General features: G+C 45.2%; 1 protein-coding gene across 1 annotated transcript in view; it reads left to right on the plus strand.

The window, feature by feature from the left end:
* UBA2 (ubiquitin like modifier activating enzyme 2) overlaps window positions 1-17,889 on the plus strand; it is a 120,210-nt gene that overhangs the window by 21,440 nt on the left and 80,881 nt on the right. Inside the window, exons 5-6 of the mRNA XM_033941971.1 lie at window positions 15,419-15,519; window positions 17,714-17,835. Of these exons, the coding sequence (XP_033797862.1) occupies window positions 15,419-15,519; window positions 17,714-17,835 (223 nt within the window). The remainder of the gene's footprint in view (window positions 1-15,418; window positions 15,520-17,713; window positions 17,836-17,889) is intronic.

Consider the following 17,889-nt stretch of genomic DNA (forward strand, 5'->3'; position numbering starts at 1 on the left):
TTTCGGTACCGGATCTGCCATGGAATCTGCCGCGACGTCGACGGCACCCCAAAAGTCGGCACCGACTACTTCGACGCCACCGGATCCTTCTTCGGGGTCGCTGGCCCCAGGTAAGCCGGCTAAGAAGCCTTCCACTTCCCTTGAGCGCCCTCCTGCCACAGTTGCGATGCCGGTCCTCCCGGCACCGCACCGACCCCGCAAACGCTCCGCTCCGATATTGGTGAGTGCCTCGTCATCGGCCTCCTCATCGCCGGAGCGTAGAGCAGCACCTATGGTACCGAAGAAGAAAAAAGCGGTACCGGTGCCTCTCCTGGACGACCGCATCGCGGCCATACTCCAAGCCCAATTACAAGAGCAGCTGCAGCAGCAACTCCAACAACTGTTGCCGGCAATGCTGGCCCCACACCTTCCGGTACAGGACCGGTCCGAGCCTCGCACGATCCCATCGGTGTCGACCCCCCATGCCGGTGTTCTCGGCTGAACCACACCGTTCCCAACCTACGGTGCAGGCCCGCTCTGATACCGACCCTTCCCGGTACCAGGAACGGCACCGGTCTTCCTCTCCCGGTACCGCCTTGGTACGCTCCGGCAAGTCTCTCTCCAAGACCCGCCATGCCGAGCCCTCCACACCGATGTCCCACTGTGCGCACCCCGACCTCAGAGACCCGGACTTATGGGAGGAATCCCCGTACGGTACCGAGGAAGACGCTTCATCGACGGACGAGGAACCCTCGGTGGCTGATACCGTTTCAAAACCTGAACAGTCTTCTTTCACCAAATTCCTCAGGGAGATGTCAACGGCTCTTTCCATTCCCTTAGAGTCCGACTCTAAAAAGTCCCAGGCTTTTCTCGATGCCCTAGACTTTGAACAACCTCCCAAAGAATTCCTTAAGTTACCCGACCACGACATCCTACGGGAAACTTTTTATAAAAACTGGGAGAACCCCCTCACTGTCCCTGGGGCCCCTCGCAAATTGGATAGCTTGTACCGGGTCATTCCCATCCCAGGGTTTGACAAGCCTCAATTGCCCCATGAATCTCTCCTGGTGGAGTCCACCTTAAAGAAAACTCAGGGCTCCAGTGTCTATGCCTCCACCCCTCCTGGCAGAGAGGGAAAAACTATGGATAAGTTTGGCAAGCGCCTTTTCCAGAATGCAATGCTGTCCAACAGGGCAAATAATTACACCTTTCACTTCTCCTTCTACATGAAGCATCTAGTGCAACAACTCTCCTCCTTACAAAAATGCATTCCTGAACGTAAGGTCCCTCTCTTTCAACAACAAATTTCCAGTCTGCTCCAACTCCGGAAATTCATGGTGCGCTCCATTTATGACTCATTTGAGCTGACCTCTCGAGCATCTGCCATGGCTGTTGCCATGCGGCGTCTGGCCTGGCTGAGAGTTTCTGACCTCGACATTAACCACCAAGACCGCCTGGCTAACGCACCTTGTTTTGGTGACGAACTCTTCGGGGAGTCCCTGGACTCAACAACCCAGAAACTCTCAGCACACGAGACCAGGTGGGATACTCTGGTGAAACCTAAGAAGAAGACTCCGCCTGCTCGCCCCTACAGACAGCAGTCCTCCTACCAGCGCAGGTTCTCGGCCAGACCTCTCAACCCGCCTCAACAGCAGCCTCGCCGTCCTCGTCACCAGCATCAAACTCAGGCTCGCTCCTAGTCTCATCAACCTGCCAAGCCTCTCCCTCCGTCAAAACCATCTCAACCCTTTTGACTCTTTTCTCTAGGGCATAGCCAGTCTCCCTCCATCATTGCCTCTTCCTCAGCCTATCAGAGGACGCCTCTAACTCTTCCTCAGCCGTTGGGAGGTCATCACATCAGACCAGTGGGTCCTCAACATCATTCGCCACGGCTACTCTCTGAATTTTCAGACTCTTCCACCAGACAATCCTCCCATAGAGTCTGCTTCCCACTCCTCCCAATCCCCCCTCCTCCTGTGGGAGGTCCACTCCCTCCTTCTTCTCAATGCCATCGAAGAGGTACCCTCAGACCAAAGGGGTCAGGGATTCTACTCCCGCTACTTCCTGGTTCCCAAGAAGACAGGAGACCTCCGTCCCATCCTCGATCTCCGGGACCTCAACAAGTGTCTGGTCAAGGAAAAGTTCAGAATGCTCTCCCTTACCACGCTTTACCCTCTTCTCTCTCAACACGACTGGCTATGTTCCCTAGACCTCAAAGAGGCCTACACTCACATTCCAATCAATCTGACTTCACGTCACTACCTCCGATTTCAGATACAGCACCGTCACTATCAGTACAAAGTGCTACCCTTTGGCCTCGCATCATCGCCCAGGGTGTTCACCAAGTGCCTCATTGTGGTGGCGGCCTTTCTCAGGTCTCACAACCTCCAGGTGTTCCCCTACTTGGACGATTGGTTGGTGAAAGCACCTACGTCTCCACTTGTGCTACAAGCCACTCAGCACACCATCTCCTTCCTCCACCTCCTGGGGTTCGAGATCAACTACCCCAAGTCGCATCTGCTTCCCACACAGCGACTTCAGTTCATTGGAGCCGTCCTTGACACCACTCTGATGAGGGCGTTTCTCCCCTCAGACCGCCAACGGACCCTGGTCCAACTCTGCCGCCAGGTGCTCCTTCGTCGCTCCATTCCAGCTCGACAAATGATGATCCTCCTGGGCCACATGGCCTCGACGGTCCTTGTGCTTCCTCTGGCGCGACTCCACCTCAGGACACCTCAATGGACTCTAGCCAACCAATGGTCACAGACCACGGATCCTCTTTCTCATCCCATCTCTGTGACATCGTCTCTTCAGCAATCTCTTCAATGGTGGTTGAACTCCTCCAATCTTTCCAGGGGTCTACTCTTCCATCTACCCCCTCACTCCATGATTATAACCACAGATGCCTCCCCCTATGCATGGGGAGCTCACCTTGCAGATCTTCGCACCCAGGGACTCTGGACCCATCAGGAGCGTCAACATCACATCAATTTCCTGGAACTCAGGGCCATGTTCTATGCTCTCAAGGCCTTCCAGCACCTTCTCTATCCTCAGGTTCTTCTCCTGTGCACAGACAACCAAGTCGCCATGTACTACATAAACAAGCAAGGCGGCACCGGATCTCCCCTCCTCTGTCAGGAGCCATCCGCATCTGGACCTGGGCCACGGCCCACAGTCTCTTCCTCAAGGCTGTCTATATCCAGGGCGAACAGAACTCCCTGGCCGACAATCTCAGCCGCATCCTTCAACCTCACGAGTGGACTCTGGATCCTCCCACACTCCACTCCATCTTTGCTCGGTGGGGCACTCCTCAGGTGGACCTCTTTGCAGCTCCTCACAACCATCAGCTGCCCCTTTTCTGTTCCAGACTCTTCTCTCCTCATCGTCTGGCCCCGGATGCATTCCTGCTCAACCGGACGGATCGGTTCCTCTATGCCTTTCCTCCACTACCTCTGATGTTGCGGACGTTATTCAAACTCCACAGGGACAGAGCCACCATGATTCTCATCGCCCCTCGGTGGCCTCGCCAACACTGGTTCTCCCTCCTTCTCCAGCTAAGCTCCAGAGAACCCATCCCTCTGCCTGTGTTTCCTACTCTACTTACACAACAGCATCAGTCTCTACTGCATCCCAATCTGTCCTCGCTCCACCTGACAGCTTGGTTTCTCTCGGGCTGACCTCTCCAGAGAATCTGTCTCAGCTTGTCTGTCGTATTTTGGATGCCTCCAGGAAACCAGCCACCCTCCAATGTTACCATCAGAAGTGGACCCGGTTCTCCTCTTGGTGTCTACTACATCACCACGATCCCACCTCATTGGCCGTGGAAACTGTTCTGGACTATTTGCTCTCTCTGTCCGACGCTGGCCTCAAGTCTACCTCAATCAGAGTCCACCTCAGTGCCATCACTGCGTTTCATGAGCCTATCCTCGGAAAACCTCTCACGGCTCACCCCCTGGTTTCCCGATTCATGAAAGGTCTCTTCAATGTCAAACCACCTCTGAAGCCTCCTCCAGTCGTCTGGGACCTGAATGTGGTTCTCTCAGCCCTCATGAAACCTCCGTTTGAGCCTCTCGCCACAACTTCGCTCAAATTTCTTACATGGAAGGTGCTTTTCCTCATTGCCATCACCTCTGCCAGGAGGGTTAGTGAGCTGCATGCACTGGTTGCCGACCCACCTTTCACTGTTTTTCACCATGACAAGGTGGTTCTGCGTACCCATCCTAAATTCCTTCCCAAGGTGGTCTCGGAATTTCACCTCAACCAGTCCATTGTGTTGCCTGTCTTTTTCCCTAAACCCCATTCTCATCCTGGGGAACAGACGTTGCACACGCTGGACTGTAAGTGTGCCCTTGCATACTACCTTGACCGTACCAGGGCTCACCGCTCGTCCCCTCAGCTCTTTTTGTCCTTCGACCCTAACTGTCTAGGTCGTCCTGTCTCTAAACGGATGCTTTCCAACTGGCTTGCTGCCTGCATTGCGTTCTGTTATGCTCGGGCCGGTCTCTCACTGGAAGGTGTTGTCACGGCCCACAGGGTCAGAGCTATGGCTGCTTCTGTGGCTTTCCTCCGTTCCACGCCCATCGAGGAAATCTGCAGGGCTGCCACTTGGTCCTCAGTTCACACGTTCACTACTCACTACTGTCTGGACACCTTCTCCAGACGAGATGGACACTTCGGCCAATCTGTGTTACATAATTTATTTTCCTAATGGCCAACCATCCCTCCTCCCTCTCTGTTCGCTTAGAGGTCACCCATGCGTTAAGAATATGCTGCCTGCTTGTCCTGGAATAAAGCACAGTTACTTACCGTAACAGGTGTTATCCAGGGACAGCAGGCAGATATTCTTACGTCCCACCCTCCTCACCGGGTTGGCTTCTTAGCTGGCTTATCTTAACTGGGGACCACGCACTCCTCCGTCGGGCGGGAAGGCACTCGCGCATGCGCGGTGCGGCCAACTAGAACTTTCTAGTTAAAAGTGTCCATACCGGGGCTCCGTCGGTGACGTCATCCATGCGTTAAGAATATCTGCCTGCTGTCCCTGGATAACACCTGTTACAGTAAGTAACTGTGCTTTTTATTTTTACAGTTGTTGTTTTGTACTGTTATCATATGTGTAGTGGGATAGTGCAGAATTCACTTTAGGAAATACCATATGTACTCGAATATAACCTGATATCTTTGGGCCCAAAAAATGGGGGTCTCGGCTTATATTCAGATCAGCACCCACCCACCCCCCCTCCCAGACCTGTTGCAGGCCTCCACTGGGCCTGCCATAAAACCTAGTCCCGCCTGACTGTGACAGTTTTTTACCTCCATCCCATCTCCCCCGCATACCTTTTAATTCCTTGGTGGTCCAGTGGTGAACCGAACAGGAGAAATCTTCCTACGCTCCTGCTCAGCAAAGAGCCGCTAGGTGAATGACTACCACGAGAACTCTGTTCACTAGACCACCAGGGAATTGAAAGGTATGCAGGGGGGCAGGAGAGAGGTAAAAAACTGTCACAGTTTCAAGTTTCAAGTTTGACCTTTATTTGATGAATCGCTTATAATAATATCTAAGCGATGTACAGTATTAAAAACCATCAGAATGTGGTAATACATTTAGTTTACAGTAGTCACTCATAAGACAGACAAAATTAGACGAACAGGAGGGGGTGGGAGGAAAGGGGAAAAGTTACAATGTTGTTCTTTGTTAGAAATTGACATCAAAGGGAAAACACATCGGGTAATAATGGGTTAGGATGAGATGGGAAGAATATTGGACCTTAAAAGGTGATATTTCATATGTCAAACGCGTCTTGAAATAGGTAAGTTTTTAAAATTTTCTTAAACGCAACAAGGTCAGTTTCGTTTTTAATGAAATTTGGAAGGGAGTTCCACAATGTAGGGGCTTTTACAGAAAATATATCATTTCGCCTAGTGCCTATGACTTTTAATGAAGGGACTGAGAGCAATTGTGATGAAGAGGATCTAAGAGAACGAGAAATTTTGTGTGGGACAATCATTTTTGCAATATATTGAGGTTCACTGAAGGTTAAAGTTTTGTAAACCAGAAATAAAATTTTAAACGTAATTCGATGGGCTATAGGAAGCCAGTGTGATTTAATTAATAAGGGGGTGACATGGTCAAATTTCTTTGCGTTATGAATTAGTTTGATTGCTGTATTTTGGATAATTTGGAGGCGTCTATTTTCTTTTTGAGTTATATTAATTAGAAGAGAATTGCAGTAGTCCAGTTTGGAAATAATAAGAGAGTGAACTAAAATATTGAGAGATTTAGTATCCAAGAATGTAGAGATTGAACGTAAAAGCCGTAGTCTGTAAAAGCATGATTTGACTATTACACTGATATGGTCATGATAAGATAGATCTACGTCAATTGTTACACCTAGGATTTTTAGCTTAGGTACCGGTTCTATAGGAATATTGTCAAGTGTGAATGGTATTTTTTGGAATATATCTCTTTTCCAAGTGAAAAGCATGGATTTTGTTTTTTGAGTGTTTAGAGCCAGTTTGTTATTTTTTAGCCAGTTTTTAATTTTTTCTAATTTGTCATTGATTATTTTTATTTCTGCAGTGTTTTCTGGATTGAGAGGGTGCATTAGCTGAATGTCGTCAGCGTAAGAAAAGGTTGTAAATCCTAGTGATTGTGACATGGTAATAAGTGGGGATAGGAAAATGTTGAATAGAAGAGGAGAGAGTATTGATCCTTGTGGAACTCCAAAAGATGAGGAGAAGAATTCGGAATAGGATTCATTGAATTTAACTCTAGAGAGCAGGGACAGGGACAGGAGATGGGAAGGATCTCTCCTGTCCCGGCCCACTACAAGACTGCCAGGGAATTCAAAAGGTACGTGGGGGAGGGAAGTAAAAGTTTTTAGAAGCAGCTGGGACAGGAGGTGAGAGGAATCCCTACTGTCCCAACCCACCGCTGGACCACCAGGTCTTATGGCAGGCTCGGTGGAGGCCTGCAAGGCATTGAGAGGGAGGGAGCAAAGCCTGGCAGGGAAAGGGAGATTTGGCTAATTTCCTAAAAGGAAAGTCCATAAGTCATTATTAAAGTGGATTTGGGAAAATTTATTGTTTATTTCTGGGTTAAGCAGCACAAAATCTGTTTTACTCCTCTGAGATCTTGTGACCTGGATTGGCCACTGTTGAAAATAGGATACTTAGGATACTGGACTTGGTGGACCTTTGGTCGGTCCCAATATGGCAACTCTTATGTTCTGAGGGGAAGCCTCAAAGAATTCAAGCTGTGCTCGTAAAAAAAACAGTGTTTCATCTCACTTTACTTTTGGTTGGGAGCTGTGTGCAGTATAGGCACAATTTCTTTTTGTTTTAAGAGTTTTATAACTGTCTTTTTTGGCCGTGTGTTGGCTTGATAAGGAAGCAGGGGAAGAAACACCATTTTTCCTGCCCTGATTCTGGGGCGCCAACTGGAAAGAGTTCTACGTGCTCAGACTAAATCTCATTATTTTAAGCCACCTTTCTTGGGTAAGCTCTCAATTCTCCATTTTATTATGGGAGATTCTTATAATTTGGGGACAGCTTTTCTCCTCCCTCCTTGTCCACCGACTCTTTCAGTAGAATTTCTTATTGGTTTGGTTTATTTATAATCCACCTTTTATAAGGCGAAGTACATCAACACATTCTTAAATATACACAAATGACATTACAATCATTTTGCAAAAAATTAAAACACCACCAAATTACATGACAAACTGACATAAGAACATTACTCTCTCCAGACAATCGTGCTATCCCAAACAGATCAGCCCAATGAACATGCCAGAATCAATACAAAAAATAGTGGCGAGTAGCCTAGGAGTTAAACCATGACACTAATACACACCATTTTAGCTTATGTATACAATTGCTCGTAGTGGGGCTGGAGGGAAGCCTGATACTAGTTCCTAAGGTGCCTTGGTTGGATGAGAACCTGGTTCAGGTCCTTCCCCAACCATTATTCCCCTTGAGAGCTTATGCTTTTTCTTGCAGGTTATCAGATAGAGAAGTGCACGTGTTCTGCTGGTTTACTTATTCTTCAGAATACATGTTGTTTCCCTGCATTGAGTTCTCTTGGAACTCTTCTTTGTGGTAATTAAGTTCGCAAATAATTCCTCTAAGAGAGCAACATGTAATGCTCATATTCTGGGATGATTTTTATGTTGAAGTTCCTCAAAAAGATGCCCTTTATGCTGCTTTTCTACCTAAGCAATGCAGAGAGTCATCTCCTGAGATGGCTGTCTAATGAATCTGGAGAACAATTTTTTTGAAATTGTTCTAGATCTTATAGCCTTGTTTAAAACAAGCAAACAAAAAACTGGTTGGGATGATGATTGACTTTCTACTTATACTGCACAAGGGACTTGTGAAGCCTTTATCTCTTGAGCTGTGTTGGACAGATATCAGCCTTTTGAATGGTAGCGCTTCTCCAGAGGCACAATTAAAAAGACAGATAGTGGCACAGTGCCAGATTTTGATGCCATTTAGTTATCCTTCCTTACTTAATGGGGTTAAACCCTTATGATGTCTGAAGTATCATTCAGAGCCCTTTTCGGGTCCTTTGTGAATGTCTCTGTCTTTTTCTTGGAAGTTAAGCCTATAAATTGGCTCTGCTCTAGCCCATATAAAAAAAACCACTACTTTTCCCTGGACTTGATAGCAAGGAATCTAACTATGAATTAGGATTCTGCAATTACTTCTGGCCTGGATTGGGCTCAGTATGCTGAACTAAACAGGTTTAACCTATTGCACAATAACCAGTCAGGTTTTAGATCTGGTTTTAGCACAGAAACAGTCATGGCCTCACTATTAAACTACTTACACTCTCTTTTCAGTTAAGGTACCAGTGCTATGATTTTGCAGCTGGACCTAAGCTGCGCTTTTGACCTGGTAGATCATACCATTTTACTGGATAGTCTAGAATCCATTGGTATTACAGGAAATGTTTATAATTGGTTTCAGGGATTTCTAGGCAAACGATCTTATCGGGTATTCAAGGACGATAATCTATCTTACAGTTGGAACAACATCTGTGGAGTACCTCAGGGTTCCCCCTTGTCTCTGACTCTGTTTAATATTTACCTCACTTCATTGGGTAATTTGTTGCAAAGCCTAAAGCTCAATTTTTATATCTACGCAGATGACATCACTGTAGTGATTCCACTAAGTTGCCTGTCGTCTGATTTTATTAATTTTTTGACTAACATTTTAAATCAAATTGAGCTTTGGATGATTGCTTTTAAATTAAAATTAAACACTGAAAAAAACCAAATTTTTTCTCGCAACTCCCAATGAAAAGATAAAAGAAGATTCGATCCAAGTGAACGGACGAGAATACAAAATTGAACCATCTATAAAAATACTAGGCGTAACTCTTGATAAACATTTGACTCTGGAAAAACACACAGATTTACTATTTAAGAAATGTATTGCAGTCTTTTGGAAGCTTCATACCATCAATAAATTTTTTGACGAACCTTCTATTGGTACAAACATCCATTCTGAGTATTTTGGACTATTGTAATATTATATATTTAGGGGCTTTAAAAAAAAATTACTCAAAAAACTAAGACTAATCCAGAACTGCAGTTCGCCTTATTTTTGGTCTAAAGAAATGGGAACACATTACCCCTTACTATCAAAAACTTCACTGGTTGCCAGTGGAGTCTAGAATTCTGTTCAAGTTTTCCTGCATTAGTTATAAAGCAGTTTTGGGGATGCTATCCGATTATCTTGCCTCCCAGTTTTCCATGAATAGTTCCAACAGGAGTACTTGTAGAATAAATCTATTTAATTATCCTTCTTTTAAATCATGCCAATACAAGAAGTTCTTTGACAAAATTTTATCATTCCAAGCCGCCAAACTGAATACATGGCTTGGAAGATTAATACTCGAGGCTATTTCCTATCTTGACTTTAGAAAATCACTAAAAACACGCCTGTTTGATTTATTTTCCTCTTAGTCATTTTACTAACAAATCTATTATGATCCTTAACAACTTTTTATTTGCTAATTAAGCTATTGTTTTAACTTTATTGATTTTACCTGATGTATCCTTTTTATTGATTGTTTTTATCTTGTATTAGATACTAAGGCCCAGATTCTCTAAAAGTGCGTCCCGATTTTAGGCAGCTGTAGGCGTCCTACAGCTGTCTAATCAGCCAATCGGGATGCACATTTTTTTTAAAAAAATGCTCCCCAGGCAGGCCTGAAGGCGCCTTCGGGAGCCTAGGGAGACCCGCAAGATGCCTAAGCTCGTCTAAGGGCCTTAGGCGGGCCTTAGGCTGAACCTAGGCGGCCCTACGCGTCTCCCTAGTAGATGAGAAGCTTAAAAATGTAGGCCAGCAAAATGCTGGTCTACATTATAAGTAAACGCGGCCGCTATACTTATCGCGGCAAGGGATCTCTCTGCCGCTATAAGTATAGCGGGCCGTGGCCCCTGACCGATCACTGGCAGGAGGGTGCCCAAACCCTCCTGCCCGAAGACGCACCCCCCCCCCGACACTACCGACCGCCGCCCCCCCCCCCGACATTACCGATCCCCCCCCCCCCGATAATATCGGTCGCTGGCAGGAGGGTGCCCAATCCCTCCTGCCCGAAGACGCACCCCCCCCTGGCGCTAACAACCCCCACTCCACCAAACCTGTTCTTACAGATGGGTCTTGCACGTCAAGCAAGCAGGCACGCCTCGTCGAAATGAGGCGGGCCCGCCCCTTCCTGGCCCATCCCGCCAAAGCCTAAGGCCTGATTGGCCCAGGCTCTAGAAGCCTGGACCAATCAGGCCTTAGGCATAGCGGGTCCGCCCATCCCCACTTAATCTAAGGCCTGATTGGCCAATCGGACCTTAGACTTAGTAGGGATGGGCGGACCCGCTATGCCTAAGGCCTGATTGGTCCAGGCTTCTAGAGCCTGGGCCAATCAGGCCTTAGGCTTTGGCGGGATGGGCCGGGAAGGGGCGGGCCCGCCTCATTTCGACGAGGCGTGCCTGCTTGCTCGACGTGCAAGACCCATCTGTAAGAACAGGTTTGGTGGAGTGGGGGTTGTTAGCGCCGGGGGGGGTGCGTCTTCGGGCAGGAGGGATTGGGCACCCTCCTGCCAGCGACCGATATTGTCGGGGGGGGGGGAGATCGGTAGTGTCGGGGGGGGGGGGCGGTCGGTAGTGTCGGGGAGGGGGGTGCTTCTTCGGGCAGGAGGGTTTGGGCACCCTCCTGCCAGTGATCGGTCAGGGGGCCACGGCCCGCTATACTTATAGCGGCAGAGAGATCCCTTGCCGCGATAAGTGTAGCGGGCCGTGTCTAATCTAACCCGATTCTCTAACCCGCGTCTGTAACATGGACGCCGGTTACAGAATCGGGGTTTAGTTTAGGCCGATTCTGAATAGGACGCCTCTCCCGGGCGTCCTATACAGAATCAGGGCCTAGGTGTCTTGCGGACCTCGCCTTCAATATAGGCGGCCTGCCTGGGGAGCATTTTTTTTAAAAAAAACGTGCATCCCGATTGGCTGATTAGACAGCTGTAGGACGCCTACAGCTGCCTAAAATCGGGACGCACTTTTAGAGAATCTGGGCCTAATTGTTTATCTTGTATTTTAAATATTGACTGTATATTATCCTTTGTTGTGAACCGCTTCTAACTTTTGGTATAGCGGTATACAAGAAATAAATTATTATTATTATTATTATCATCTTGATTCAGCGTGGCAATGTTTCTATTCTGGTGTTCTAAAGCATTGTTTCCCAAGTCAGTCCTGGAATACCCACTTGCCAGCTGGGTTTTCAGGATATCCACAACAGATATGTAAATCATTTTCATGCATATTCATCAGTGGATATCTTGAAAACCTGGCTGGAAACGGGGTATTCCAGGACCAATTTGGGAATCACTGTTCTTAAGATCTCAATATATTCTAATTCTTAAGCATATGTAGTCTCACTATGGACTGTGGGGCCTGACATGATTTGGATTTGGCTATAGGTTGGAGTTTCTCATCCTTTCATGGATTCTTCTCTGCCAGCTCAGCAGCCTGTTTGCTATGCTATGCAAAGTGTTGGACTTAAAGCAATATTTTAAAATGTATTTTCCGGTGAAGAATCTTAAGTATAAGGCTAGCAACAGTGCAGTTTTGCTGCCTCATTTGCTGCTTTAATTTATTTTAGTGCAGTTTTCAACTTTTTCTATTTGTAGACTGACAGTGAATGGACAGAGCCCCAAATGGTTCAAAATGGTTGTACAACCATATTCAGATAGAGGGAGTATCAACTATTCTAGTGCAGGGGTAGGCAATTCCAGTCCTCGAGAGCCACAACCCAGTTGAGTTTTCAAGATTTCCACAATAAATATGCATGAGATTGATTTGCATATGATGGAAGCAGTCCTTGCAAATTAATCTTGTGCATATTCATTGTGGAAATCTTGAAAACCCGACTGGGTTGTGGCTCTTAAGGCCCGGAATTGCCCACCCCTGTTATAGTATAATAAGTGTACAAGCAGGTCATTTCCCTGTAGCCACTAGCCTTGCAGAAGGAATCCACTCTGAATTTTTTTCTGAATCCCTCCTACTTTACAGAGAGCTCTGCTGCCCCCTACAATTTTTACCTTCTTCACGTGAGCTGAAGGAGTGCTTTGGTTCTGCTTTGCTTATTTCTTTATTTTAGTTGGGGTTTTTTCAGATGTTTCTTCAGTTTTCAGTGCTAAGAACTCCCTGTTCAAGGGTTCAGCTCTGTCTTCTTGGAGAAGAATCAGACTATGGTCTGCAACTGACAGCCCAATCTTTGTGGCACAGCCTGCAGAAGCATTTGGCGCCGTCCCTTTTAGGCTTGCTCACCTACTGCTTGCAGGTATTTGAGTGCAGGATGTTAAGCTTCCATAGAAAGCTCAGCGGTGTCTCACAGGGTGCCTTCTGCATTTCACCTTCCCACTTGTGGGGGGGGGTTCTTTTTGTATATCCTCAGTGGTGGAGGCTCAGTTGGACACTGGTCAGACTGGCAGCCCGAAGATTCAGCACTATGTTAAGGACTTACGCTGGCTTCCCTTAGAGTCCAAGTAGCAGGGCTGTCTTGTTTCTAAGCTCGAGACCGCAAAGCTATGCTGGTGTCTCATCCGGACATAGCTAGATTCCTGAAGGGCGCACTGCGTATCAGGCCTCAGCCAAGCTCCTTACGAGCCTCTGAAAGAATGATGGATTTGACGCTTAAAACAGTTTTTCTGGTGGTGGTGACCTTTGTGAGATGGGTCCTGGAACTCCATGCCCTTTCCTGTAGAGGACCTTTCCTTAAATTCACAGTCTTTTGGCGCTCTGTTTCTTCTTTTCTGCTGAAAGTGATTTTGGCATTTCATGTCAGAAAGTCAGATTGCCAGTGATCCAGTAAACAGGACCAGATTTTGAAGAAGTTGGATATGTGAAGAGTGCTTCCCCAATATCTTGAGATCACCAATGAGTTCAGGCTTTCTGACCATCTTTTTGTGCTGACAAATCCAACTAGGTGAGGTGCGCCTGCTTCCAAGGCCATGATTTTCAGGTAGATCCACAGGGCAATCTTATCAGCGTACATTGTGTGTTGGAAATAGTTTCCTTTTTTGGTTAAGGTGCATTCGACTAGAAGTGTGGCTTCATCCTAAGCCAAAGCTAGGGCAATCTCCCCTGAAGAGATTTGTAGGGCATCGACTTAGTCCACTCTACATACATTTTCCAATACATTTGAGTGGATGTGGTGTCAAGAGAGGACTCAGTGTTACAAGCCGGAACAGTTATCCCGCCCTAGATTCTTGGACAGCTTTTGTACGTCTCGCTGGTCCAAAATGACACTCCTATTGCACTAGAAAAAGTGATTAGGTTCTTACCTTGCTAATATCTTTTCCAGTAGATAGGTATGTCATTCTGGATCCCTGCCCTGTCGTTTATTTCGGTTTTAATATCCTGCCTATCAAAATATGTCTAGATGACTTACAATTAAAAATAAGATAAAACTAAAATTAAGACATGACAGTGAGGGAAAGGAACTCCATTTTAAAAAAGTAAAGTTGGGAAGGAAAGGACATGAGGTATTGGTCTTCCAAACCATTCGTCTGTTTCTGGCCAGTAAGTAAAATCTTGAATTATATGTAAGTTTCTGCAAAAAGATATGTTTTAAGATCCTTTTTAAATTGTGCTAAAGATTTTTGAAAGTCTTAAATGGATTGGCAGAGTTTAGGATCTTGCACAGAAAAAAATGGCACAACGATCAGTGTCGGATATAATTTGACGAAAGGAAGGAACTATTAGATGATTTTCACTAATAGATCTTAATGTTCTTCTCCAAGCCTGTAATTTGGATTCCAGTCAGACCTTAGGGGCATGGAGAGTAGTCTATTACTGGTATACTTTGGGGGTACTGCTTGAGCTCCATTAATGCTTCCTTTGGTATATTTGTTTATCTGTTTTGATTGTTGACGGTTCATATGTTTTATCTTTAACAGAATAGACTTGTTAGTTCTGAAACTTGGGGAAGTTTCTCCATATCCCTACTTCACATATGTTTTACAAAAGGGCGCTTGTCTGCTTTGGAACTGACTGTAGTCAGTAGTAGAGCCCCCTGTGAAGTAGGAGGGATTCAGAAAAAAACTGGAGTGGATTCTTTCTGCAAGGCTTGAGGCTACAAGGAAATTATTCACTTGTCCAGAATGACACAGATAATAGTTAAGTTCTGGAACGCGTTGCCAGAAGATGTGGTAAGAGCGGATAGCGTAGCTGGTTGTAAGAAAGGTTTGGACAAGTTCCTGGAGGAAAAATCCATAGTCTGCTATTGAGAAAGACACAGGGGAAGCCACTGCTTGCCCTGTATCAGTAGCATGAAATATTGCTACACCTTGGGTTTTGACCAGGTACTAGTGACCTGGATTGGCCACTGTGAGACTGGGCTACTGGGCTTGATGGACCATTGGTCTGACCCAGTAAGGCCATTCTTATGCTCTTATGTACTAGAAAAGATATTGGCAAGGTAAGAACCTAATCTCTTTTTCATAGCTCCTCTGACATTTCTTTTGCTCACACACTAACTTTTATGGTGGACCAAACTCAAATCTTTTTGGATTTACTCTATGGGGATGTTTGCTTGTTATCCTGTTACGTAGCACCTAATTTTAGTAAGCCAGTTAACTGCTAAGGAGACTAGAGGTACACTTAAGACACTTCAGAATCGGTGTGTTAAAGGTATTATAATTTCTTCTTTATACATTGTCTCAAAAAAACACAAAATTGTTTAATGTATACTCTCTTTATTGTATAAGAAAAGAATGGCTTCAGTTAAACAAAGGTATCATGATAGGAACTTGTAAATCGATATAGCCAGACTGGTGCAGAGGAAAATTCTGCTTGAAAACTGTAAGTTATATGTTTCTCCAGAACATTTTGCTATATACCTTTCCTAACTATTTCACACATTACTTTTCTTGTAGCTGCTCGAAACCATGTAAACAGGATGTGTTTGGCTGCCAATATTCCTCTCATAGAGAGTGGTACCGCAGGCTACCTTGGACAAGTAACAGTTATTAAAAAGGTTTGGTGGTATTATCTGTTGAGTTTTTTTGGCATTAGTTTTGTGTGTCTCTGCTCTCCTCTGGTCTTTTCAGGACAATTTCTTAGACAATTCTGAACCACTTATTTGCCAGGCATTGGAAAGCATTGCCCCTTTAGACTATGTCCTTTAATGTTGTTCTCCAGTAGAGATTATTTCAACTATCTCCTCCTAGGCTGAGGTTATTCCTTTTTCACTCAATTTGAGCCTGATCTTTCCCGAGGGTCTCTTATATTTACCACCCTTTTAAAGAACTTTACTCAAGGCAGCATTATAAGATGGACATAGGCAATACACAACAGTAAATATTCAAACAGTATACGTTATGGCTACTAACAATGTAAACAAAATATACTTTAAAACACCTTAATAGACAGCACAGAGTATAAGCCAGGGGTGTCAAAGTCCCTCCTGGAGGGCCGCAATCCATCGGGTTTACAGGATTTCCCCAATGAATATGCATGAGATCTATTTGCATGACCTGCTTTCATTGTATGCTAATAGATCTCATGCATATTCATTGTGGAAATCCTGAAAACCCGACTGGATTGCGGCCCTCCAGGAGGTACTTTGACATCCCTGGTATAAGCAGATGTGGAACGTATAAACAGAGTAACAGGATTAGATAAAAGATAAGGGTGAATAACTTAAGGGAAAATTACAAATGAAGTTAGCAAAGGTGCATGAAAATGATCTTGGGTAAGCAAATACTGCTACAGTATGTGTAGCCGGTGTTGGTCTTTGTGTCTGGAACAAGCTGATTAGCTGCTTTTTCCATTAAAGGCTTCAGAGAAGAGCCAAGCTGTCACCTGCATCCTGCCAAATGCTAGTGTACATTTTGTGGTTATTTTAACACTAGTTAATACTAAGGTTTTAGCTCACAAAATTGTCAGATAGTAGTGAAAAAAATATCTAATTTTGCCACACGTTTGTGCATGTATATGTGATATAAGTGTCCAGCGCAGAGCAGTGAGCTAAAAATTAGTCTACTTTTTCTCATGCTTTTAGTGCTGGATATTAGTTTCATGGTCTGAGGCAAAGTAACTTTTTCTTCTGTTAGAAATTAATGCAGGTTAAGAGAATCTCTTTCCATTGGTCTAAAGCACAGGAAATATGGAGTCAGCATGCTAGATCTAGATGGTTGGTTCCAGGGTTTCCTGGCTTCAGAGCTCTAAAACCAACACCCTCGCCCTTGGAAATATTTTTAACTAGAACACCTAGACTTAGAAAGCCTGGAAATATTTCCCTGGCCTAGGATTTTAGTTCCAAGGTTCCCCAGACAGGTTTTCCTAGTAAAGTGAAAAGTTTACGCTGTTCAGTGTACATTTTTTTTTCTGTACTATAATTTCTATTGCAATGTGTCTAGTAGTCCTGAACGCTAGGGTTATGCATCTGATCCCGCAAGTTGCTTGCAGAATATCACTCATCTTTCAACTCCATTTCCTTCCCAGTAAGCTTTCTGCTGCCCCCTCAGTTTTTTGATGACCCCAGAAGGGAATCTGTGAAGATCCTCCTGTGCTCTGCTGTGTTTCTGATCTGTTCTGCAGTTTTATTTTTTTCAGAGGTTTTCCTGGTGTTTTGTTTTTTGTTTTTTTATGTCTTAAGTTTTTTTTTTTTATTGAATTTTTTTTCCATTTAACAACAAGTGTCATAAATTTTCATACAATTATCTTAACAATACACTTGATGTTTTAAGTTTGAGGCTAGATGCCCAGAGGTTTCCTCTTGTTAGGATCTCTGCCTGGGAGGAAACGCCGATTCTCTTGGCGGAAGTCTGTTGCAAGCAGGATCAGCCCTTGGGGACACCTGTCCTAGCCAGTCTGCTGTAATATTTTTGGAGCACAGGGGCCGTCCCCTGAGTAGCTGCTCATATCCCTGATAGTGTTGTGGTGCGTTGGGAAATATTTACAACATTTTACATCAACTTAATTCAGGACATGACACGCTAAATTTCATAAGAATCGGCTGAATTATGGGGAAGATATGACTACAAACATTTTGTTGTGGGTTTTTCGATTCACGGTGTAGTAACAAGCATCTGAAAATTAGTATCGGTAATTTTATTTTGCTGTTAGCTTGCTAAATTGCAAACCAGAAGAGGAATTTTCTGAACTATAGGTGAAACAGTTGCAATAGCAATTATATGCATTCTATCTTTCTGTGCTAAATCCTGCAGGGAGTAACAGAGTGTTATGAGTGTCATCCCAAACCAGCCCAGAAAACATTCCCAGGCTGCACGATCCGCAATACTCCATCAGAACCTATCCACTGCATAGTATGGGCAAAATACTTATTCAAGTAAGACTTGCAGATGTGGATGCTTATGTTTGTGGGTCTTTCCTTGGGGATATG

The sequence above is a fragment of the Geotrypetes seraphini genome, chromosome 4, assembly GCF_902459505.1.
Source record: "Geotrypetes seraphini chromosome 4, aGeoSer1.1, whole genome shotgun sequence".
Taxonomy (NCBI): Eukaryota; Metazoa; Chordata; class Amphibia; order Gymnophiona; family Dermophiidae; genus Geotrypetes; species Geotrypetes seraphini.